Consider the following 25,568-nt stretch of genomic DNA (forward strand, 5'->3'; position numbering starts at 1 on the left):
AAGACACTTTATAGAACAGAGAAAATAAAGAACAAAGCAACTTGAATATAGAAACATTAAAATAAAAAAGTGAACAAGATTCTAAAATCGAACCTAATCACCAAATCACGACAATATAATAGCAATAACAATAATACATTATATTTATATAGCGCTTCACACAGTGCTAAAAGACACTTTATAGAACAGAGAAAATAAAGAACAAAGCAACTTGAATATAGAAACATTAAAATAAAAAAGTGAACAAGATTCTAAAATCAAACTTAATCACCAAATCACTACAATGACTGGTCCAAGATTGCGACTGCATTTCTTGCGCTTCGGCAACCAATGCAGCGTCTACTCTTTATAATATCTATGCTCCAAACCGACTCCAAGTCTTGCGGCGTTTTTTTGTTCATTAATAGCCAAAAATAAGTCAAATTACAAACATTAACATAAATGCTAGAATATAAGAAAAGAAAAAAAAAACCTAAATGTAAATCAGATGAACTACAGAATAAACATTTTATTTGTAATTACTTAATCACTATTTTTGTACATTTTATTAATTTTATTTTAGACATTTTTATGTTAAATCAGCCGTCTGATAACAGCGTGGCATCCGTCAGCCTGCAAATTTGAAGATTTAAATCTGGATTTGTGTCGCGCGCACGTATTTCATACAATTGATCGCTTTCAGGGCGCGCGCGGTGACGTAGTTTCTTGTGTGGGAAGCGTGTGGGCGCGCGCTCAGACGCAGTCAGTCAGTGCAGACTGGTTCAGGCAGAAAACGTTCTTCTGAATAATTAGATAACAGTAATCCACAGATGTCGGAGGAAATCGACGAAACACAAACTGTCGAGGAGACACCGGCAGAAGAGAAAGTAAGTTTTTGGGGTGTTAGTTTTCTTGTTAGCATAGCATGGTCATTCCTCCCACTCCTTGTTAGTGACATGTTAATAAAAAACGAGCATGAGTGTTGCTTGCTTTGTTGGTTTGTGTTACCAGTTCGAACTTTGCCTTCAAAAATAGCTTCCGTACCTTCTCAGCTGTTACAAAGCTTCTGTTTCGGGTGTGGGACTGAGTACCTCTATGCTAACTAATACCCTAGCTAGCTGTCACGACATTGATACAGTAGCCTCTCTGTGATGCTAAAGCGCCAGTATTTTCCGTTTTAGCTGCTGGTGTTCTTCTAAATGCGGGCAGGACACTTGAGTTGGTTTTCCGAATGCCTGACTACCCACGTTTTAAAATTAAAAATGTGTACACATTCTTGTAGTGTATACGAGCGTCATATGTCGTACAAAAATATTAATTTCTCCACAGTGTTATCAGTCATGCACAGGTTTTCCTGTAACTGAAGCTGAGTTTGAGATCATTTTTCTTTCCAAGTTCCATCACCTCCTACTCGCTCGTGGTGGTGGTTCTGGAACGAGTCTCGATTGTCTAGCCCCTCTTTTTAGCTCCACCTTCTAAGTAGAGAGGATCTGTCAGGGGGGAGGTGATAATCTAGTGGCAACTAAAGACACATTTTTTTAAATTGGCATTTTAGTGTCAATTTATTTTATTGTTCTATATTTGTATGTGGTGTTTTTATTGTCTATTTATATTGTGTGAAGCACTTTGTGACCTTGGTCTGTGAAAAGTGCTATATAAATAAAGCTTGCTTGCTTACTTACTTACTTAAGTGTTGGGCTTCAGACCAGAAGATCCTCTGTACAGACAGTAAAAAAATCACCAAGGTCCCTTGGGCAAGGTCCTTATCCCCTAGTTGCTCCTGATGTGTAGTGAGCTCCTTGCATGGCCTACCTTGACATCAGTGTGTGTGTGTGTGTCTGAATGTGAAGCATAATTGTAAAGCGCTTTGTGCTTCTGATGCATTTGGAAAAGCACTCTATAAATGCAGTCCATCTCAGTCCAAGCACGTTTGATTGTGGGGTAGTGAATGAGTCACTGATTTCTTGAGCATCAGTTGCTCATTGCTGCGAGCTCATGTTTGATCAAGACTAAAGACTTGTTCATATTACTACTCACTACTAGCATATCCAGGTTGTACCTAGCTTGATTATTTATGTATTTATTGGCAGTCTGGAGAGCAAAAAAACGCATGAGATCACTTTTTTCCGAAGTGTATTCAAACCATATACGGAGGTGGTTTGAAATGCAATTGAAATCGTATTTTTGCACATCCGTTTCAATCTGCACATCTCAGTTGCTCAAATAGGATTACAAAGTGTCCTCTGAGTCACTCTCAGTTGTGACACGAACAATAATGATGTAGTTCCAGAGAGATGGAAGTTGATTCAAGGTGCCTTACCTGTGAAGTGGAAAAAAAATTTTGAAGTGAACAGTCAAAAACAACAGAGCATTGCAGCAAAATTCAGCTGTCTCCTCTGTTTCTGTCGCTTCCTTGCAGTTACAAGAATGTTTGCCTGGTGATGTCACATAACCATTTCACACAAAAACTGGTACATTCTGCTATCATCCATGATTTACCTGGGCATAGCATGTTAGCATAGCAATCAGTATGGATAAGACTTGTCAATGTGGACACAGATCAGATCTGGTCACTTGCTATATAATGTGGACAGTCAGTCAGTGAGATCTGATTTGAATCAGATTTGCAATAAATCTGATTTGAACTGACAGTGTAAACAAGGCTTAATTTATCACACAAGCAAGGAGGATTTGGTTGAGGAAATTATTTTGGCTGTAGAAAAAGCAAGCTTATCACCAAGAACTGGTTTGGATGTTGTTTACTTAATTGGAAAGGCAGGATGTCTTCAGTTAAACATCTTGATTGGCAGGCATGGGCAGCATACTTGAATTTATGATTGTTAAAAATGTCTACTCATAAATTAAATAATAAATGAATTATTACTTATTTATGTCTCATCCCAATCGCTCAACACTTAGGCAGGTTTGAGGCTGAGTGTAAAGTGACTGGGATGAGCACCTCCATATCTGAGGCCATGGTGCTCTGTTGGAAAAGGGCAGATTGCTCCTTTTTACGAGCTCTGTGAGAAAAGTATCGGACCTTTTTATTTTTTTCAAAAACCATATGGATTTGAATCACGTGTGATTGCATCAGCCAAGCTTGAACCTTCGTGCGCATGCGTGAGTTTTTTTTACGCCTGTCGGTTGCGTCATTCACCTGTGAGCAGGCTTTGCGTGAGCAGTGGTCCACCCCTCTCCTCGGATTTTTATTGCGAATAAATGTCTGAATGATTTGGAGCTTTGCTGCATCAATTTTTTTTCCAGAAACTGTGAGAGACCTCCAGGTGGACACGGTTCGGAAAATGAATATGGCTTTCAGGGAAGATTTTATGGGGATTATACAGATTAAGGAGTGTTACTGCCGCTTTAAGGACGGCCCACAACTGCTGAGAGCGTGGCGCGCTCCCAGCGCCGATCGACATGCTCAGACCCCGCTGTAACAACCAGATCATTTCCAACGTGAAGGCTTTGTTGATCCGGGACCTCATCTGACTTTCACAAAAAGGCAGGAGACGTGGACATCAGCACTTTTTCGGCACATTCCACTGTTACAGGAGTTTTTTTCATGGAAAGAAAAGCGGAGGGACGCGCCACGGAGCCGTTCATTACGCGGGACAAAACCACCTTGGTGTTGGTCTCACAGGACGGCTTTCAGGTGGATTTCAGATGGATTCCGGTTGCTTTTCAGTCGTGTGATTATCCGATTGTGATTGTGCATGAGCTGGACATGCCCCAACATGTCCTGGAAGGCTTCATCACGGCGTTGCTTTGCGCCATGCGGCTCCACCGCGACGCGCGGAACTCCTCCGCACGTCTGTCTTAATGTGCCAAAAAAGTACTGATGTCCACGTCTTTTCAAAATTCCCATGCTAGTCAGACGACATACCGGATCAAGACAGCGTCCAGTTTAGAAATGAACGGCACATTCCACTGTTACAGGAGTTTTTGTCATGGAAAGAGGAGCGGCTCCACCGGGACAGACTTTGCATAGAGTCACTACTTCTTGCATTGAAAGGAGCTAGTTGAAGTGACTCAGGTGTCTGGTGCCGATGTCCCCCTGGTCTTATCCCTGCGGAGTCTTCCAGATATGTCAAGCTGGGAGGAGGCCCCGGGGATGACCCAGGACACACTGGAGGGATTATATTTCCCAGCTAGCTTTGGAAAGCCTTGGAATCCCCTAGAAAGAGTGAGAGAACTTGGCCAAGATGTGCGGGATGAGATGAGATGGTCTACTGCCACCACAACCTGGACCCAGATAAGGGGCAGTAAATCAATGAATTGATTAACTATTTATTTATTTACTATTGTTAATTTACCAAAAATAGGCCAAGCAACAGCACACCTCATCTGTGCTGAGGTGTGCCATGTCATTGTCACCATGTTTGGAGCAGCAAAGTCCCCCTCACTATTTGGCAAAATTGAGGAAAACTTTTTTTTTTAAAGATGTCCCTAGTGCATGTCTGTATAACTTCAGGAAGGCAAACTCGTCGTGATATTATGGATTATTTCTTTCTCTGCACAGCGTTAAAATTGGACACTGGGTTGTGCGCCACCTCAATCACCAGACCAACTGAGCAGCAGGATAGAATCTGGAGTTCATGCTGGCTGTGCTTGAGCTCACATTTTGACCCCAACCAGGATGTGCAGTTCCTTGACGGGCCGCTTAAGGCTGGCTCTAAAACAGAGCACATTCCTGTAGAAACCCATTTTAAAATGTCCAACTTTAGAGCATAAATAAACATATTTATAGCCTTAAGTAATAAAATTCTTTCTAATTGTGGGCATGGTTGCTTTAAGTGACAGCGGCTGTGTCTATCGACTGCTCTCGTAGACTCCTACCGAAATGGAACCACATGCTTTTGTGTCGGAGTATTTTATTGCAACCACCTGGAATAATACGGCTTGTTTTGTAGTGAAACACCCTAACGGAGTGGTGTTAGCACATTTAGCAGTTGTTGGTAGGTCCACCTAATGCATGATTACTGAGGAAATATGCGGCGGATAACTTTTACTGTCCACACCAAAGTAAATTATTATGCAAACCATTGTGCAGTCCCTAAAAATAATTAAATAATACCCAAACCAAGGTTAGTTGTTAGTTTGTGCTTCAGACTCCGGGAGGAGGGCGTGTTCAGGCTTTTTCTGTCACACACGGAGCCACTCGTGCTCCCTCCCTTTATGCATTAATGAGTTCAGCAATGAATCAACGCTGGCGGAGCTCTCAACAGGGCGACGGCAAGAAAAAAAAAAGGGAGGGGGTGTCATTTCAGTTAGTGTGCCTTAAGTGAGAGCGTGTCAACTCGGAACATGACGTCATTTTGGTTCCAACTGCGCTGAACTACTGAATGAACCTTTAATACATTTTTTTTTAATCATTTAACCACATACAGCAACACATCCAGGTACAGGTGCTATCAAAATAAATATAAAAATAGTAGGGATGCACGAGCCGCAGTTTTTCACATCCGATCCAATCCCGAAACCTGAATTTGGATATCTGCCGATACTGGGGATGGGTATCGAGAACTGGTTCCTTTCGGGTATTGTTAAGAAATGGTTTGATCCACCGACATCAGTAACTTTTTTGTTTAATGATTTCCTTATCGGTCCTTCAGAGTTGCCATTGTTTTTGGGTGTGTTTGTCAGGAAAATGATCATTTCTCTACATTGATTACAGATCCTGCAGCGGGTCTGTAATAAATTTTTCTGCAGCACGGCTTTGCTTTGAAACTTGAACCAATCGAAGCACTGCTTCGATTTGATGCTTTGTTGAGTCACACTTTGGCTTTATCTTAATTTTCCCCGCTAAAATCCTAAAGAGCATATGTCTGTGAGTAATATTTACGTTTTTATGCTAAACTGATCTGTTATGGTCTTCTGAAACAGTTGATAGATGTATTTTACAACTTAAAAACGGGGCTGATGCTAATGCGTTAGCATTAAGCTGTTCACATCTCAGCATGTTTGTGTGCATGTTTTCTGTATAATTAATGGCTCAGTGTTTATTGTCAAATTGTATTTTTTTATTCATATATTAATAATAATTGCAACAACAATAATAGTAATAATAACTAATACAATAACTAATACAATCTAAAATACAATTTTAGAGAGACAAAAAGAACCTGATGAAACAAAACACAACAGAAAAGATAAAACAAACTAACAGTGAAAATAAATAAATACATATAGAAATAAATAAGTGTTTCCTGTGAACACCTAGTGACTCTCACACCTCCACTTCATCCCTGTTTTATATAAGTTTAATGACCATTTGTTTTGGTCAGACCATATTTTCAGTTTAATTTCTTCAGTGATTTCCTCCAGAACTATCTGCCAAGCTAGAAAACTGCTGCATCCTAGTAAGAGCAGAATACTACTGGAATTAATTTGAATAAGGAAAGTTGGTTTTTTTTTCTCACTAAATTGGATGCTGCACTCACTGCAGTTTATTGTCTGGAATACTCCAAAATTGCATTTCAGAGCTTCTAGAATTCAAACATTTTCATGCGGGTGGTGTTGGGGGTAATTTTGGGTTTCAGCTTTTTTTGTTTTTCACCACTTTTATCCATAAATATGTCAATCGTGAGTCACTTTTGTGCGGCTTAAAGTCACTAACTGGGACTCCTGTCTTGTTGGGAGAAAGAAATGAGAATTGTCCTAAGTTCTGTTCACACAGCTCCAAATGCTGCGCCGCTCTCTGCAGAGTCAAGTTACAACAATAGAGTCCAGTCGAAATTAATAACTTCAAAGCAAAATGCAGTTTAAATCAAATGACACCTCTTTCCAAATGTTGTAATACAAACAAACCGCAGTCGATCTAAACATTTTTTCCTTCCAAATCGAGACGTCCTGCGCTGACGTGCAGCAGCCGACTGAGCTCAGCTCAGAGGTACGGAGAGACATTCATGCCAGAATGTCTGAAAGGAAATGCTTTTGTCTAAAACTACAGATTTTATTTATGTCCAGAGATCAAGGATCCAGTGACCAATTTAAAATGTGTTGACATAGAAAACCTGTAAAACCTACTTTTAGTATCCAGAAAATTCACAAGAGGTATCGATAAGGAACCGGATCGATAAGCGGAATCGATAATGGCATAGATATAGATAAAATCTTATCAATACCCATCCCTAGCCGATACTGATACTTTTCTGATCCGATACCAGAGCTCTGTTTGCTTTAATATTATTATTATTGTTGTTGATTTTATATAAGGATTTTCTTAAAAAGGAGACCTGAAAGTTGAGCTACAATTTGCCAGAAGGTGTATCTGACATGAAAGCCTAGATTTGTTTATTTCATGAAAGAATTAAGTACTTTTATTTTTTACAGACTTTTACAGCCTTATTTTTATAGACTTAAAGAGAAAAGACAGCATTTTCTCTCTGTCTTTCTCTCCATTTCTCTCCCTCTCTTTCTGTCTGTCTCTCCATCTCCCACCCCTCTCTCTCTCTTTGTCTGTCTCTCTTGCTCGCTCTCTTTCTCTCTCTCACTCATGCTCTCTCTCCCTCCATCTCTCCCTTTTCTTTCTCTCTCACTGTTTTCGTGCTGCGCAAACTTTGAACTTTTTGGAAACAGGAAGCCTTTCAACTGCAAAATAAATGTATCATCAGCGACACTCGCGCAGGATTTTAATGGAGACTTTTTCCTTTTCAGCGGACAGAATCTCTGTTCAGCTTCTCCTCCTCGGCTGCATGCTGAGCTGGCGTTTCACAGCCTTGAGACAGTGAAGCAGCTAACTGTTTAGCACACATTTTCAACAACAATTCAGTTAATTTTCCTGAAAATCTGTGCTTGGCGAACAGACAATTTGAAACCGAAAGCCATGCAGAAATTTGCCGCTACCCACAGCTAGAACACTGCGGAAGAGAGCTCTCTCAAACAGCTCAGCTCCAGACAACCTCCTCTTCCTCTTCTCCCTCTCGGCAGCAAAGAGCAGAGAGCAAACAATCGCAGATGAGGGGATTCACAGTGGGTCTTCTGCGGTATCGGAAAATGTCACAGGTTGGATCAGTATTTTCTGATACGTGAATTACGTCGGTATCGGAACCCGATCCCAATATCGGATTGGTCGCAACCTTAAAAAATAGTTAAGCAATCGAATTTATATAAATTTACAATTTATGATGATTTATTTAATTCATTTAAAGCCTGATTTATGCAGCTGCAGCTCTGTAACTCCGTGTCATGCAATGATGTGTGTGACAGTTTTAAAGTTCTTTCTCTGGAGTATGCTTTATTGTGGACTAATTTGACCCTCAAACTTTTCTTTCTACAATCATCCCCTCCAAATCAAAGGTAAGCTGTACAACTTCATCTTTTTCTGTCTTTTTCGACTCGTCATTCTCCACTGTCTCAGTTAAGGCACACTAATTTTGGCTTTTTCGGGTCTTTCTAGAAAACCGATGAGTGACATCACGCAGGCTCTGTCCAGTTTATATACAGTCTATCTATGGTTTGGGCCTACACGCTGTCCATCTTAGCTGTCTCGCATATAAGTAAAGACTTGCTGGCCTCATCCTTCATTTGCTGTGTGTATGGCAGTTTGGGTGCCATCACAGTTGTGGGTACACATTGTGAGGTTGGTCAGCCATTATCAGTAGATGATGGAACTGTGCAAAAATGATGTGCGGCCGAAGACATGGGGGGAGTGCTTTTCATACAATCAGTTGTCATTGCTTTCCTCCTGAGAAGGACTTCCCTCCATGTTATCAGCTTCACATTGTGTTTTTAACACACACAAGCACTTGAGCACCAGTTATTTGCATGCTTGTTTGTAGTGTCTCTGTGTGCTTGCTCTCAGGGTTGGTAAAGTTAGACCTTACTTGTGTGAAGCGTCTTGAGGTAGCTTTGCTATGATTTGGCACTGTATAAATAATAATAATGTCATTTCCTTGTTTTTACAGTGCCATTTTTGAAGTGGAATTCAGATAATATTTCTCTTGTGATTATTCAGTGATTTTAGTTATTTGTTACTGGGGTTCATATTATTCCAATTAAAGAACACTCCACACGAGTCAGCACTTGAGTCACCACTGGAGGGGACTCAAGTGCTTGGAGCATTTTCAACATGACTTACAGCAACGTAATGTGTAGCCACAGTCTGACACAAGTGGCCATGTGGCTTGTAGTTAATATTTTTTGGCATTTTGGTCATTCAGTATGATATCAACCAGGCACACCCAGGTCATCCTCTGAGAATTTGCTTAACAATAATTGCAGTTCACCTACCACACTTACCCAAATCTCAGGTTGGAGTCTACACCCATTTTTGAAATGCAGCTCATCAAATTTTTTATTTTATTTTATTTTTTGGTTAAAAACTACTCGTTTTTCTTCCAAAACATTTTTGCCATAAAATAGCCACAGATGCTGATGTGGCTTTAAACTACAACTTACTACTTAATTAAACTACAGCTGAGCTTACACACCTCTCCTTTCCTCCCCCGCCCTCTCTATCTGCCTCCAGACATCCTCCTTTGCCTCCTTTGTTTATCTACATACAGTTGTTATAAACACAGCAGAGAGCCTTTCGTTGAACTCTCACGCCATGCCCTTGTTGAGCCAGAAGTTCTTGTTGAAAAATTATTTTAAATAGAGCAGCAACTAGTGATAAGAATGTTATAGTAAGTGACTGCCATTAGTCAGACTACTTGAATAATTGCTATGAGGTTGAGTAAATCGGCTAAAAAAAAGAGGCAAGACCTACTTATTACACTTACTGCAGGAAACATGAAGTCATGCTGTCTGTATGTAATAAATGTAACAGTATAGTATAAAAAGGACATGCTGCCCTTGATACTCAACTATTTTTGTTATTTCAGACATCCATTTTAATAACATTTTCATACACAGCATCACTCATTTATAAGATGGTAAGAAATGCAATGTCTCTGATGCAATTCGCTTCACAGAATATTTTTGTAGCACATGCTGACCATGTGGTACAACAATTATTGACCAAGTCTTCTATCTATTAACCTGTTGCTTTTTTGTTTTCTTTTGCTTTTTGGTTGTTTGCAGGATGTACAGGACAAGACGACGATCAATCCTGAGAAGGCAGAGGAGGCAAAACTGAAGGCAAAATACCCAAATTTGCTCAATAAACCTGGGTGCTCTGATCTGCTTCGTAAACGTATACAAAAAGGGGTGAGATGGCAGCTGTTTTTGCAGAAATATGGAAAAAATATCACCACACATATGTTCTCCCAGCTTGTTACTTGATAGCAAGTAAAGCTATCACAGGTATCGGGGCTGTGAAAACTCCGCGGATCCAACATGTCTGTGTCACGGACCGACGTCCCATAGAGAGAAGATGGTGAGAAAGACTGTTTGAAAAAGTCTTATAAGGACAAGAATCCGTGGAATCGTCCCTGGCTTCATCAACACACCTGAAAAATAAAAGAAACCAGAAAAGTGAACTGTGCCCTCTCAGAAACACACAGTAAGAATTTTTCTCTCCCTGGAAAATAAACATTCTGCTGTTCAAACAGGATTTTAGACAAGATTATGTGACTTTTTTCACTAATCTAGACTTTCTTTCATTGTAAAAAAGACATTGTGGCTTTGAATGGATTTAGGCTGCATGAATTTACACAAGAATATATGTGACTTTTTACTATAAGGTATGTTATTGATATTTTGCCACGATTTTCCAAATATTCTACAAGCTTTAGCTATGGTTTTTGAAATACTGTAACAGTCTTTTCAGTCTTCATAAATTTCATGTAGTTTAATTGTTCTGAGTCAATGCATAATTTGGTTTACAATTAAAAGGAAAATTGTTCCAGGTCCTACTTCCATGTCATATTCTGTTATTTCAACATCATCATTGACAGGTCAAATAAAAGGTTGAATATAGGATCATACAGCTCCCCGGCTGCTGGGGAGCTGTATCCCCCTGCAAATTTTCCTCGGATTTCACAATTTTCATTTCAGAGCCCTGAGGTATAGCCTTGGTCCCACCAAATATTGAACAGTGAATAATGAGCCACACAGCATGTTTTTGGTACAAGAGGAGGTATTCAGCAACCGTGGGAGAGTAGTGGCTCTGAGAGGCAGTATATTCGGCTAACGAGACTCGTCTCTGAGTGTGGTGCTAATTTCAAGAAGTTTTAAATTTAGCAACAGCTGCGTGGGGCACTTTGTGTATGAGTTACTATGAGAACAAATGAGGATTTTAGAGGCAAGTGTGTGGTGAGGATGAGGCTGTAAAAGCCCATTATCCCAACCCTGGCAGCTAGGAGGACCGGAGAGGCTATTTTTGACAGGCTCCGCCCTCTCGTGCACTACAATCCTTCCTGCTTTGTGTGCCGGACACTGTATATAAAAATTATTTTGTAGCTGATTAAGGATTTTCTGTCAGAGCTTGGCAGTTGAAAACTCCTCTAATCGCTTCTGGAATCGCAGAGGACTGTTTTCATCTGGACCCTTTTTCCTCTCTCTCTCTCTGTCGTGCACTGAGGTGGAGAACGTATTTGAAACAGCGTAATTATTTGCAATGTTTTTATTGTAATAGCTTGGTAAACAGTTGCATCTTCATTCCTTCTATATAATCAACTATAAATGTATGTCTATGATAGATTTAATATCTTGTTAATGGATCAGAGGAGCTCTGCTATGTGCATGCACTGACGCAATAACTTGCACTCAAAATGAGCATTTAGCAAGAACGCCAGCTGGCAAAAGAATGATTTTTCAGACAATATTGGACAAACACAAAGTTAAAAGTTAGATCACAGTGTGAAAATGACTGTGTGTTTAAAGCCAAGGAAGCCAGCGAGAAGGAGAGCAGAAGCGGCTGTCCAGGAATGCAGAATGGCAGCTCGCGCGAAAAAGCAATTTTGCAGACACTAACGCACGAATACAAAGTTAAAAGTTGGATCAAGGTGTCAAAAGGAATAAAGCCAGCGAGAGGAAGCGCAGAGGCGACTGTCCAGGAACCCATGGTTCGGTTGTAGCTGGTCTGGTGCATTTAATAACTCTGGAACACAGGTGAACAGCGGCCTGGTGCACAGATGCGCACACCGGACTGTACAGGAGCGTCTGTTTTTGGAGTGTGTTTAAAAAATGTGACATCTTGAATGGATGCTGTGAATTGAAAACCCACACTTTAAAGGACCAAGTGTGGGAGGTTTGGACCAAACCCATGCCTAAACGTGCACTGTCGTTTTACATGGCGCTACATGGATCATATGTGGCTTGACGTGGACCATACACAGCAACCTGAGCCATTCGAGGCTGGATGGGGCTCAAATGACAGGTCAGTCGTGGCTCACTAGAGACTGATACCTGTCGCAGAGTGGCACATAGAGGCACTTTAGTTGCGGATACGTGATAGCTTGAAATGTGGATCATTCTTCAAATCATCGCTGACACACCCATGCATGGCTCATTATTCACGGCTTATTCGGTGGGACCGAGGCTTTAGATGCAAAACAATTGTTCACACATTTAACAGTCTGGTTTTGTGACACATGCGATACCTCAAACAAATTAAATCAGGTTCATGGCTCCTCCCCAGATCATGTAAAGGAAGAAATTTGGGACTCTATTTGTGTTGAGGAAAAAAATTATGAAATCATCTGTAGGCCCTGTTACACCTTTAGCCAGCGTATGCCAATCATATTAAAAACACTCTCATAAGTCCAATGAGTTAAGGGCATGTTTTTATAAGTTAAGAGCATGTTGAAGCACGGTGAAACATGTTGAAGCTCGCTGATGTACGCCGTAATAAGCTGAGCTCCTCAAAAAAAATTTGGGCATGCTGAAAATTTCAGTGAATGCCAGTGTGTGACTCACATGTCCCGCACATGCAGGACATAAGTTGTAGGTAAGTTATGTGATTGTTGGCACACGTTTCTTGTAATTTACTCATAAGTCTAAATCCGTCCATTAATGCTGGCCACTGATTGGCTGAAACCTTCAGTCCTCATGCCAAATGACTATTTCATTCACACACGGAGTAAATCTGACCTGTTCATTTCAGTCCAATTCACCATCACGTACGGACATGAATCCACATAAAGCTCCTGATTTTTGAAAATGACCTCTGAAATTCTTTCATTTGTGGCTGGAAACATAGCATTTTAAAGCAAGTCCCTCTGTGGTTTTTCTGCTGCAGGTGCATTTCTCAGAGGATGCCGGTGTTGCGCTCTGAACACACAGAAGCACTGTGAAGATTTTAAACTTTTAAAGTCACTGTGGTGTGACCATCAGATGACCTGATCGATCGATCAGGTGTGGTCATCCCTGATTAATGCGCTGTTTAAACATTTAAAGCACCGTCACTGTGGGTGATCACCACACCGACAGATCACACAGCAATTCTTTCAGATCACACCTGATCGCGGTCAGCTGGCGCTTTAAAAGTTTAAATCATCACAGCGTTTCATTATTCAGGTCTGTGATGACCTGATCAGGTCTGATCAGTGGACCTGATCAGAAATAAACAGCGGTTTAAAAGTTTTAAGAGTCACAGCACTACATTCGTTTGGCAGCATTTACCACAGCCAGTCCACTCATCAGCATTCTGTACACAATGAAAATGGACCACCAAGACAAAAAATGAAAATAATAAAATAAAATAATTTTAAATTACTCTGTTTCTGACCGGCACCACACTGTGCAGTACCAACCCTAATCAATGGGTGGAAAGAAGGCTGTTAGCATATGCCGGTTAATCGTCAAGGTGTGACAGCTGCATTAATTTATTAGACATACGCCAGAATTTTTAATTCGATCGGCATATGCAGGCTAAATCGTCAAGGTGTGACAAGTCTAAAAAAGGCAAATTGATATGCAGTGAATTGTGCTGACAGGCCTTAATGAGTTATTGGACCTATTGAAATGAAAGGAAATGTTCTTCCAAGGAGAGATCAGGTGAAATAATGGGAAGGATTGTAAATCTGACAAAAAGTAAAACTGAATATGTGTGTGTGTGTGTGCGTGCCTGCGTGTGTGTGAGGAGTCAACAGGCTGCGAGGGAGGGGTGAGGGAGGGAGATTCCTGAATGGAAGCACGACACGTTACAGTCTGCTGAGAACCATCAGTGCACGCAGCGAGTGCGGAGCAGAGAGAGGATTTTAACCCGAGTGAACATGTTAAAAAAACAAAACCAAAATGTGGAGCTGCCTTTACTTCTCTCTGAACTTTCTCTCCCGGTGTGATTCTGCCGTTACCATCCTGTTCACACCATGTGCGCATTGTATACTGAATTTATGAGATCACGAGATGAAATAAACGCTCAAATAGCTTTAAAAACATTTAAAAAATGAGAATATATGAATGAACTGAGCAAAAATTACGCATACGCTGTGGTGATGTTTAGACGCACAGATCACAAAAAACAGGTGAGGACTCTGAACTTTAACAGCTGTTATTTTCCAAAGGTATTTTACTGTTCAATCTTGAGTTTAATGTAGTGTTTAAGCACAAAACGTGACTGATGAGGAGAAACAATTTCAGAAATGCAACAGAAACAACCACAAATCAGAAAAAGTTGTGACTGTGTGTAAAATGAAGATAAAAATAAAAATGTTGCACTATTCCCAGTTTCTTCAGACTTCAGACAACTTTATTGATCCCAAAAAAGGGCAATTACGTTTACACTCCAATTACCTCAGACAGGATACAGCAATTAATCCACAATTATTACTTGTTTACCGTAATAATGGCACACATCAAAGTTAAAGACAACACATATACATTTGACATTGTTTATGTGCACTAAACTTGAAGTAGTCCATTTTCCAAATTGAGGCAAAGTGGGTGAAGGCCGCAGCAGGAGGGGCCCGCGCCGCCCAGCCTGGGGGTTGAAGGCTGCAGCAGTAAAAACCGCGCTGCCTTCGAGGTGGCGAGGAAGCCTGGGTGGGAGGAGTGGAGAGACACGGGGGGGTAATAGGGAGACATGTGTCATGTGCAGATGAGTTAAATTTCTGTCCATTTCTGTCCGTGTATGTGAAAAGTCTGACAGTTTCTGTGTGTGTGTGTGTGTGTGTGTGTGTGTGTGTGTGTGTGTGTAAAGTCTGATGTTGCTAGGCAACAGCAGGCTGGGAGGGGGGGTAGATGAAAAGAGGGGGGGGGGGGCGAATTCCTTCACCAAGGCTGTAGATCCTTCTGGGGGAAGAACAGGGAATTTGGCCTTCAGGAGCCGATAAGGCTGCCATGTTGATGTTTGGCGGAGAGATACAGAATTCTATTTACTGCACCCCTGAGCGTCGAGAGTCCAAATTTATGAAGAATATTCTGTGGTCCTCAGCAGTACAATCTTATGCAATGCAGTGATTTGCTCCGAGATTGAATCCATTTCTCCACTCACAGAAGCCAAAAGTTCTTCCAGAGTTGTGTAGCCTTATATTACAATAGTAGAATATAAAGAAGGGAAAAAAGAAAAAAAAATAGACAATATATTCATCAATCGCAATTATTTGTCTGACAATTAATCGTCTCCAGAAATTCCTAATCGTGACAGCCCTCTCCCCAGATAAAATGGTTAGAAATTTAAAAACAAAAAAATGTTGCACACCATATGTACAATTGTAAATAAGCTGTGCTTATATGCCAGATGACGAAGTAGGGGCACGATAAGAAAAATGCTTTGTGGGCTAGACGGTCTCATTTCAAAACAGTTGGTTGGGCCTCCATCCTCTCTTAACGCCAGATTTTTGTTGGGCACAGACCCTGAATTGGAATACAGCCAAAGAATCAAGTCAGTAGGGGTAATTCTTTCTTCATTGTGCAGACTGAACATGTTTCATTTCTGCTGTCTTGCCCTCTGGGCGAGGTGACATGAATCATACAAGATTATGATGTTTGGTGTTTGGTTTGATTATCCAGTTTAACTATTGTCCGTTAGCACATAAAATAATCACCCCCTCCTTTTTTTTCCTCTGTGTGATAGAATATTTATCACTCTTGTGAAATGTGTACTCAGCGGTTCAAGGTTACATTCAAATTTAAATCCCGTCTGTCTCCATTTGCAGCCAAAATACTTTGACTCGGGGGACTACAACATGGCTAAAGCAAAGATGAAGAACAAGCAGCTGCCGATGGCGGCACCAGAGAAGGCAGAGATCACAGGGGACCACATCCCCACTCCACAGGACCTGCCCCAGAGGAAACCTTCTCTGGTAGCCAGTAAACTGGCAGTCTGATGTGCGCATGGTCTCCACAGCTCCTCCCAGCCGAACCCTCTCAAGTGTCACTGCTGTAATCTTACCTCTCCCTCTCTCTCGCAGTACCACCTGTCCCCTGACCAGCTTGGACCCCCATCCAAAAGTAACCTACACCTAACACCCAGTGACCTGGTTAGCTGATACTTTAAAATCATAATTTTGTTTCCCGCTCACCTAGCATGATTTTTGGTGTTTTCTCTCTTGCTACTCCCAGGAACTGACCATTTAATTGTCCTCTTACCTTTCCTTGTTCCCCTTGCTTTTTATTTTTTCTCCACTTATTTCCGTATAAGATACACTGAAAGAAAAGACATTCAAATGTGCTTGTGAAGGCGTGCACAGTGATGTCTCTACAACTGGACAACCAATAGCACAGCATTTCCCGACTGCAAAGTGAGCAACTCTTGTGATTGGAGAGTTTTATGATGGTGATGGTTTGGAAGTGTGTATATATTTCCTGTTGTTCAGTGCAGACACTTTCGTCAGCCTTCGTGAACATTTTACATGTGATTTTTGTCAATGTATCTCTTGATTCTAAATTATGCTGTCTGTATGCTCCCGTGGTTCACTGGTTACTAACCCAGAGGCCAAACTCGGGCTGTGTGAATGTCGGAGGGAGACTCCACTGAAGGACCACATGGTTAAAGGTCAGAGTGTCACAGTGTAATGCACACATACAGGGATGCACAAATCATACCTCATATTTTTAAAGTCATGAGGTGCGCTAACCACAATCGCATGCACAAATGCTGAAATGGTGGAATGCAGGTAGTTGATAGTTTACCAACACGTGATGTAGGAAATCCTGCCATATGAGGGTAAGAGCAGCAGTGGGTGTGCTTTCTTGGTTCTGTCTGAACTTGGGTGTGGTGAGTTTTGTTGTATTGGCCTGAGGTGATGACACAGGCTTCTCTGTCGGTCCAACCTGCTTTTTAATGTTTGAAGAGGAATAACTATGAAGGACCACAAAGTTCTGTTTTTCAGAGTGGGCTGTAGTTGAGCTTTATAATCTGTTATCTTAATTATTTGTGTGATAATTGTTTAATCATTCAGTCTATCAAAGCTCAAAGTATTTGAGAAATTGTAATCAGTTGAAATTCTGAATTTTTCTTCAATCAAGATCATCAAATTATGTTGATGGCTGATGTTCTAATGACAAATCCTAAACTGTATGGTGGATTTCAATGAAACTTCACACAATGGTGGCATACCATATGAAGATGTGCATGAAGGAAAATACATGTGGCATAACATCCCTAATAAGAGATAATTGGAGTTTTGTTTTTAAATTACACATCATATGTATATTGACCTCATACAGGCAGCGCTTAAGCTGCTCTTAATGAAACTTGACAGTACCATACTATATGAAGAAAAATAATTTGGGTTCAATATCTTCCAGGGGAGACAGATTTTTAGTTATTTCAGCTGTCCTATAGACTAGTCATGTGTCTGTGGCTGTGCAAGGTTAAATTAATGGGGAGAATGTACTTTGTACCACTCTTGGATAAAGTGCTGTGTTCAACTTTTGGGGGCAATCAGTGGACATCGAAAACCGAACGTACTTCTGAGATAAAATGCCATTGGTTCTTTGCTTTTCAGGGGCACTTGCCAACTTTACAAAATGTATGATGTAAAGTCGATTTAAGCTTGCACTATATCAGGCTGTGCTGTGCATGTAAATGGCTGCCCTGCTGTCACTCTGTGCCATTTTGTTTTGTAAATAAAATAGTTTTGCACAAATGTCCACAACCTTTGTCATCTGTATTATATCAGATGTCTTGTATTGAATATGTAGGGATGTTCATTAAGCTGACGCTGAGCTGATTATCGCTAATCAAGTAGAATGTCTTAATATGAGCACAGTTTGTTCCTCAACTCCTCCCAGTGCCTTTGGCCAGGTTCTTCCAAATTCAGTATGTTGGGTGACAGTTAATCCCAGAATTTCCCTTCAGGGTTTGTTTTGGCAAAGGTCAAGGTAATTTGGGTCAACGGTGAAAATGTGGATCTTTTCCCCCAATTGTGATGTCCACCACCACATATATGTAGGTGGTATCAAACTCTGGGGTCAAAGGCAACAATTTAAGTTGTTCCACTCAGATTTGTGTCAAACTTTGTACACATGGAGATGGGTTCTGGAATTGCAGAGCAAAATCACATTTGCCAAAGGTCAGGTCAGCCTGTATTTTTGGTCTGTTCCTCCTAAGGTATGTTTGATTTCTAACCTGGTATGACGATGAAGGTTAGTGCTGAAATTTCCATGAATAATATGTTTTGAAAAAGGTCATGTTGTGTACTGATATTTCTAAGTCCTGTTTTACTGTGACTGTTGTCTTTGTAAAGATCTCTTAATCTCAGTGGGACTCGCCTGGTTAAATTAAAAACAACAAAACATACTGGCATCTACCAGTACTACCCCTCAACCTCCATGGCTGTGAAATCTCTGGGTAGCATAATTCCTGTGGTGTTAGCAAGACCTTTTGTCCTGTGACCTGAGGTCAACGTCATCCACTTTAGAACTTGAAGGTCTGAACCTGATGTACCTTTCCTGTAATTTTGGTGATCCTACGTCTCTCCATTCCAGAGCAATAACACTGACGTGACTTACTTCAACTATTTCCAAAATAATGAGATGAGATTCTGGATGTAAACAACCGTTTTAATGAAACCAAAGTTGATTTATATATAATGGAGATTTTCCTTCTGCTACAAACTAACTGCAACCAAAAAAAACTTCTCACAACACCTTGCTAAGCCCCCGCCAAGGCTTATGGGTAATGGAGTCTTTGAACAAATACTTCAGATTTCTTGTTCTTATCACAAGTAAATACTCACATACTCGCGTCCTTATCCAACTTTTTTTTCTGTGACATGAACTGCTCTCCATATATTAACCCCAATAAGCAAATGTTAATAAATCACAAGAAAGTTAAAACATCCTCCCCCAGATGAGTCACAGTTCATCTAAATTTCCAATGGATACAATAACTCAGTGATTCTCAACCGGGGTGCCGCGGCACCCTAGGGTGCCGTGATCAATCGTCAGGGGTGCCGTGGGTATTTTTCATATTCGCGATTATTTTTCATATTCGCGATTACCGTGAATTATTTATTTTATCCATAAAGCATAAAACGACTCAGAATCTGGCGTCATTGTGCTGCAGCCTCGCTCTCGTCTTAAGGCGGGACAATAACAAGGAGGCTGACGGCCGATTAAAACAGTGCCGTCTCCTTCAAAAGCCGTCTAAAATGCGGAGCTGTCGGTGTGTGTGTCGGTGCCTGTGTGTGCGCGCGCGCGGAGTTAACAGGCTGCCGGATGCGAGGGAGGGGGTGGGTGAGGGAGATTCCTGAATGCAGGCGCGACACGTTCAGTGCGCAGCGAGCGCGGAACAGAGAGAGGATTTTAACCCGAGTGAACGTTAATAAAACGGAAACGTGAAGCTGCCTTTACTTCTCTCTGAACTTTCTCTAAAGGTGTGATTCTGCCGTTACCGTCCTGTTCACACCATGTGCGCGTCGTATGCTGAATTTATGAGATCATGAGATGAAATAAATGGTCAAATATCTTTAAAAACATATTTAAAAAATGAGAATATATGAATGAACTGAGCCACAAAAAAAAAAACAATGTTCAGACGCAGAGATCACAAAAGCAGGTGAGAACTCTGAACTTTAACAGCTGTTATTTTCCAAAGGTATTTATTTGTTCAATCTTGAGCTTAATGTAGTGTTTAAGCACAAAACGTGACTGATGAGGAGAAACAGTTTCAGAAATGCAACAAAAACAACCACAAATCAGAAAAAGTTGGGACTGTATGTAAAATGAAGATAAAAAATAAAAATGTTGCACTATTCCCAGTTTCTCCACTCACAGAAGCCAAACGTTCTTCCAGAGTTGTGTAATTATACTACAATAGTAGAATATAAAGAAGGGGAAAAAAGAAAAAAAAATAGACAATATATTCGTCAATCGCAATTATTTGTCTGACAATTAATCGTCTCCAGAAATTCCTAATCGTGACAGCCCTACTTGAGATCAGAGCGCAAAATGCTTGAGGATTTTCGAAATGCGGTGTTTTCTGTATCGATTTTCTATTGCGATAATTGGGTTTTGCGCAAAACCAGAGGTAATAGCATTATAATATTTTGGTTGGTGGTGTGCCGCAGGATTTTGTAAATATAAAAAGGGTGCCGCAGCTCAAAAAAGGTTGAAAATCACTGCAATAACTGGACTGATCTCCTTAACACAGTCCCCGAAGATGTGCGAATAGCACAAGGTCGCACAAGTCCATCTTGGCCTGGAAACAGGTGATCAATTCATCCTAGCTTCCAGGACTTTCTTGGTGTGTTATCGTCACTAATGAGAACAACATCGCCGTCCTTCAGTGAAGAAGGCTGTGTGTCTTGCAGTGATGGGTTGACTTTGAGTCGAACAGATATTCCTTCCGCCAGCTGTTCAGAAGGTGATCATGAGTCTTTGCCTGTATCTCTATCACTGAGTCGTCTTCCTTGTTCGCTGTTGGATGGCAAGTGTCAACTGGACATGGCTTGTGGGGTCATGCAGCTGAATCTTTCACCCACCAAATGGTGAGCTGGTGTTAGTGACTCAGGTTCATGTCGTTGTGCAGGAAGGTTAGAGACTTTGGATTTATTATGGCTTCAGCTTCAGTCAGGATGGTGCACGTCTCTTCAAAGTTGTTTGGCTCTTCCAAGCACCCTTCTCAGTATTCGTTTAACTGACTGCACAAGTCTCGTAGAATGCCTCACAAAGCAGCTCTTTCAGAAATAAACCGCCAAGTGATGCCCTTTCTTGAGAAGAACTGGTAACACTTTACTTGAAGGTATCGTCATAATAGTGACATGACACTGTCATGAATGTGTCAAAAACATTGTCAGTGTCATAAATGTTTGTCTGCTGTCATTAAGTGCCATTCATTTTTTCTAATGATAAGTTGGCATACAACTGAAGACCAAAAAGGCCAAAGACAACTTCTGGTCATGTCGCTTTGATTAATATCAAGTTGTCATATTCAAGACAACACAAAAAATATCAAGTTGTCATTACAAAAACCAAATGACACTTAATGACAGCAGTCATGAACATTTATGACATTGATATCATGTTTATGACACGTTCATGACTGTGTCATGTCACTATTATGATGATACCTTCAAGTAAAGTGTTACAGAAGAACTCTTGCAACTGTGCACTTTTAATGCTATTCCATAGCTCCCTCGGATTCTGATCAGCCTTCTTGAATGTTCATATTCATATTCAAGACAACACAAAAAATATCAACTTGTCATTACAAAAACCAAATGACAATGACAGCAGTCATGAACATTTATGACATTGATATCATGTTTATGACACGTTCATGACTGTGTCATGTCACTATTATGATGATACCTTCAAGTAAAGTGTTACAGAAGAACTCTTGCAACTGTGCACTTTTAATGCTATTCCATAGCTCCCTCGGATTCTGATCAGCCTTCTTGAATGTTCGGACATTATCAGATTAGATTACCTTGCATATTCCTCTTCTTGAAATGAATGTTTTCAAAGCCAACAGAAAGTTCTCAGTGGACTAATCAGAGATTAGCTTCAAGTGTACTACTTTTGTTACTGCACAGGTAAACAATGCAATCTATGATTTCTTCATGGGACCTTGTGGCTTCACATAGAGTGGTCCTGCAAATAGTACAGCAGATAACTAAGAATCCTTCAAATCCGGTTACAAGCACCAAAATTTGACTGCGTATACCTTTTGGTACATATTGTCGAAAAATAACTTTAGTGATTTGAATTTTAAATAGTGGCCAAAGTAGGGGTCAATCGAAGAATTACACAGTGTCAAAATATAAAAAAAATGTTCCAATCATATTGAAAATGATACCACATTATGTATCGGATGACAATGATTCTAAAAATGTATAGTGTGGACTATGTGTTGTGGGCTGGGGTGTTTGGCTGGCTTGGTTTTTGTTTTCCGTTTCTCCCACCAGGTGTTAGGACTGAGTGGCTGAGCATCAGGACCTCACCCTGAACACCTGAGGCTTGTTTTCACATGCAGGTCATCAGGACTCACAGCTGTGGTGTATTTTGTCTTGATCAGAGATTGCTGCATTTGAACCTTGAATGCACAGTGTGTGATTGCCAGAGACTCGACCTTGTGAGCAGACGTGTGAGATCGACGTCAGGAGAACAATCTCACCATCACGGACACAGAGACCGCTCCAGGTTTGACGCCACAGTCTGTGAAGGAGGATTGGGTGAGGTCTCACGCTCTTCAGCACACTTCCTGAGGTAATTTGGTTTTGGTGACTTTTATGAAGTAATGACAGTGGATTTGGTGTCCCTCACAGCTTGTGTTAGTGAGCTGTCACGTTATGCTAATTGTCTAATCAGCTTCTGCTGCAGTGGAGATTTGAACTGGGTTGTTCCGTGCCTGCAGGGTGAGAAGCTGATGTATAGATTTAAGCCAGGAAGTGTTTGCTGATTGCGTGCACCTTTGAGTTGTGTCTCTCTGTGTGGAGTTGGACTCACCTCATGTTTTCTTTCTTCACAGACTCGGTTTGTCGCGGCCACCTGGGGGGTGTCGGCGGGGTCCCTGGGTCCGAATTGCTGTGGCTCCGGACCGTTTGTGCTGTTGAGAGCGCGCCGTGTTTTCACCTCACCAGACCGCGGACATTTTTGGTTGTTTATCACTACACTGTTATGTTTATTAAATTCTGTTATCTTTTGAACCGTGCTCTGCTTATTTTATGCTGGCTCCTTTCAAACGCTGGGTCGGTGTTCTGACCGCGTCCGAAACATAACACTATGTATAACTAAATGTTCTGGAGTTATGGGGTAAAAACAGCAAGAATGGTGACAAAGGTCAGTTTCAGTTTGCACAGGGGTCAAAAGTTAAAGTTGCTCCAGTTTTGGTAAAACATGGTGCAAATTGGTTGAACTAATATGAACTAACAAATGGAATAGTTCTTACTGTGTTGAATGTTTGGTCTCCAAAGTAAAGGTCAAACAATGTCGACGTCCATTGGATTCTATGACATGTGACATATGTTACTCTGTAACATGATAACTAAGCATGACACATGGTGCAAATTATGCCTTTTTAAAATCCTACTAACTCAACAAATAATTTGCATCATGTTTTATCATAATTGGAGCAACTTTAACTTTTGACCCCTGTACAAACTGCAAGTGACCTTTGCCGCCATGCTTGCTGTTTTTATCCCATAACTCCAGAACATTCAGTCACAGATAATCCAAACTATACCTTTTTGGAATCTTTGTGATCAGACACATAATGTGGTATAGCTTTCAATATGATTGGAACATTTTTTTTGACCCCTATGCAATTCTTCAATTGACCCCTACTTGGCCCCCTATTGAAAATTCAAATGGCTAACGTTATTTTTCTAAAATATGCACCAAAAGTTATACACAGTCAAACTTTGGTGCTTGTAATCGGATTTGAAGAATTCCTCTGCAAATATTCTGTTATCTGCTGCAATAAAAGTCTATACCAGTGACCTGAATGAATGAATGAATTTATTCAGCAGTCGGCACACAGTGCAAAAACAAAAAACATAGAATAAAACAACTTTACAAAGATCCTGTGTGGCCAAGAGGGTGAGGAGAGAAGCAAAGCTTATAAATGCCCACCCCTTATACTAAAAATAAGAATTATACACACATTTATACAAGCATGCAACCATAAACACAATTTTCAGAATGCTACCAGATAAATACTGTCACACAACACACAATCCCAGAAGCAATAACAAAAACAATACACCCAAGTCTTCAACTATAACAAGAAATTTTATAATTCTTGCAATGCCTCCTAAAGCCTGGCAAAGTACCAAGTACTTTAATGTTGTCAGGACAGTTGTTCCAGGTGTTAACCCCTTTAACAGAGACACAGTGACTCTGCAGTAGTTCGGATCTTCAATTTCTCAAAAAACAAAATTCCTATCAAGTTATAACTGGAGTTCCTCAGTTTAAACAGATCCTGGACATGTTGTGGCAGCAGTTTATTTTTAACTTTATACGTAATTTGTGTGGTAGTCAACCAATTTTAGAAAATGTAAACAAGCAAACAATGGATTCGTTGGCTCGCGATATTTGTTACAAATAATTGTTACAGGTTTCTTTTGCAACAAAAATATTGGATTAGTATTAGTTTTATATGTATTTCCCCATACCTCAATGCAGTAGGTCATACATGGAACGAGCAATGAATGATATTAAAATAGTTAATGAGTGTTGGGAAATGAAATCTCTGGCTTTATGCAAAATTGTAATGGCTTTTGACATTTTAGATTTAACAAAATTAATATGCGTTTTCCAGCACAGTTTATCATCAATAACAACACCAAGAAATTTTGTATCAGTTACAGTTTCAATTTCAATATCATCTAATGATAAATTTCTGCAGGAATTCCTGGACTTGTTTCCAAATATGATACACTTTGTTTTTACCAAAGTGGAGCGATAATTTGTTTTTAATCAAACTATTGTTTAAACTTCTGTAGCTCCTTCTCCATCATGTCCAAGGGCTGTTCCAAGTGATCCCCACTACAAAATACCTCAAAGGGTGGTGACTGTTGGGGTCATGCATACTGTTGTACACTTCCAGTATTTGGATTATGTCTTTTAATTTCATATAAAGCTTCCATGCATTCAAGATACAGAGGTGCGACAGAAATAAACTAATAAGCCTAATATGGTGCATATTCAGACAAACAGCTCCAGCCCCACACGGCCCAATCTTGGCTAAGCGGTTGAAGATGAGTGTGTGTGTGTGTGATTCAAAGTTCACGGCTAAATAAATCTTAAGAGACACGTAGGAAAACAAACAATACTTTCTAACCCCAAGGAGATAGACAACAAGTTACAACCTTATTTTTATCCACATGAGCCGTCCTTGGAGCTGGAAAAATGACATTGATCAGAGAATTTTTCATTGTTTTAATTTTCATTAGCATCAGTGTTGTGAGGTGTGGTGTCACCAAGTTCACTGCACACATCAATGGTGTCCTGCTGATTATACTGCAGCACTCGGTTTATAAAAAAGTCATTTTTAAAAAATTCTGGAGAATTTTTCATTGTTTTAATTTTCATTAGCATCAATGTCATAAGGTGTAGTGATGCAAAATTTACTGCACACAACAGTGGTGTCCTGATTATACTACTGTCATGTAGTCATCTATGATGGGTTATTTTTGGTGTTTGTTCAGGTCTCTTACCCTTTTTAGTATGCTATGCCTTTGTGGTGTTTTTTTTTTTTTTTCCTGTGTTAACAGTCCTTCAGGTTGCACTTGATTGTTGCAGTTCCTTTCTCTCGTGTGTTCAGGTTATGACTTGGGGTCAAGTGCATTTCTTTTCACATGGAAGTCTGC

General features: G+C 40.5%; 1 protein-coding gene across 1 annotated transcript; it reads left to right on the plus strand.

Annotated features, from left to right (window-relative positions):
* Positions 1–687: 687 nt before the first annotated feature.
* Positions 688–17,904, plus strand: arpp19a (cAMP-regulated phosphoprotein 19a). The gene is made up of 3 exons (XM_034186839.1): positions 688–866; positions 10,006–10,131; positions 15,966–17,904. Exons 1-3 carry the CDS (start codon positions 810–812, stop codon positions 16,134–16,136), a joined length of 354 nt encoding a protein of 117 aa, XP_034042730.1. The 5' UTR covers positions 688–809; the 3' UTR covers positions 16,137–17,904.
* The last annotated feature ends 7,664 nt before the right edge of the window (positions 17,905–25,568 follow it).

Source organism: Thalassophryne amazonica, chromosome 2 (assembly GCF_902500255.1).
Source record: "Thalassophryne amazonica chromosome 2, fThaAma1.1, whole genome shotgun sequence".
NCBI classification, from domain to species: domain Eukaryota; kingdom Metazoa; phylum Chordata; class Actinopteri; order Batrachoidiformes; family Batrachoididae; genus Thalassophryne; species Thalassophryne amazonica.

Bases quoted from the DNA above. Each gene is read 5' to 3' on its own strand.
- arpp19a (XM_034186839.1), top strand. From the start codon at position 810: ATGTCGGAGGAAATCGACGAAACACAAACTGTCGAGGAGACACCGGCA. The intron at 867-10,005 runs GTAAGTTTTTGG...GGTTGTTTGCAG, and splicing joins AGACACCGGCAGAAGAGAAA to GATGTACAGGACAAGACGAC. The intron at 10,132-15,965 runs GTGAGATGGCAG...CTCCATTTGCAG, and splicing joins GTAAACGTATACAAAAAGGG to CCAAAATACTTTGACTCGGG.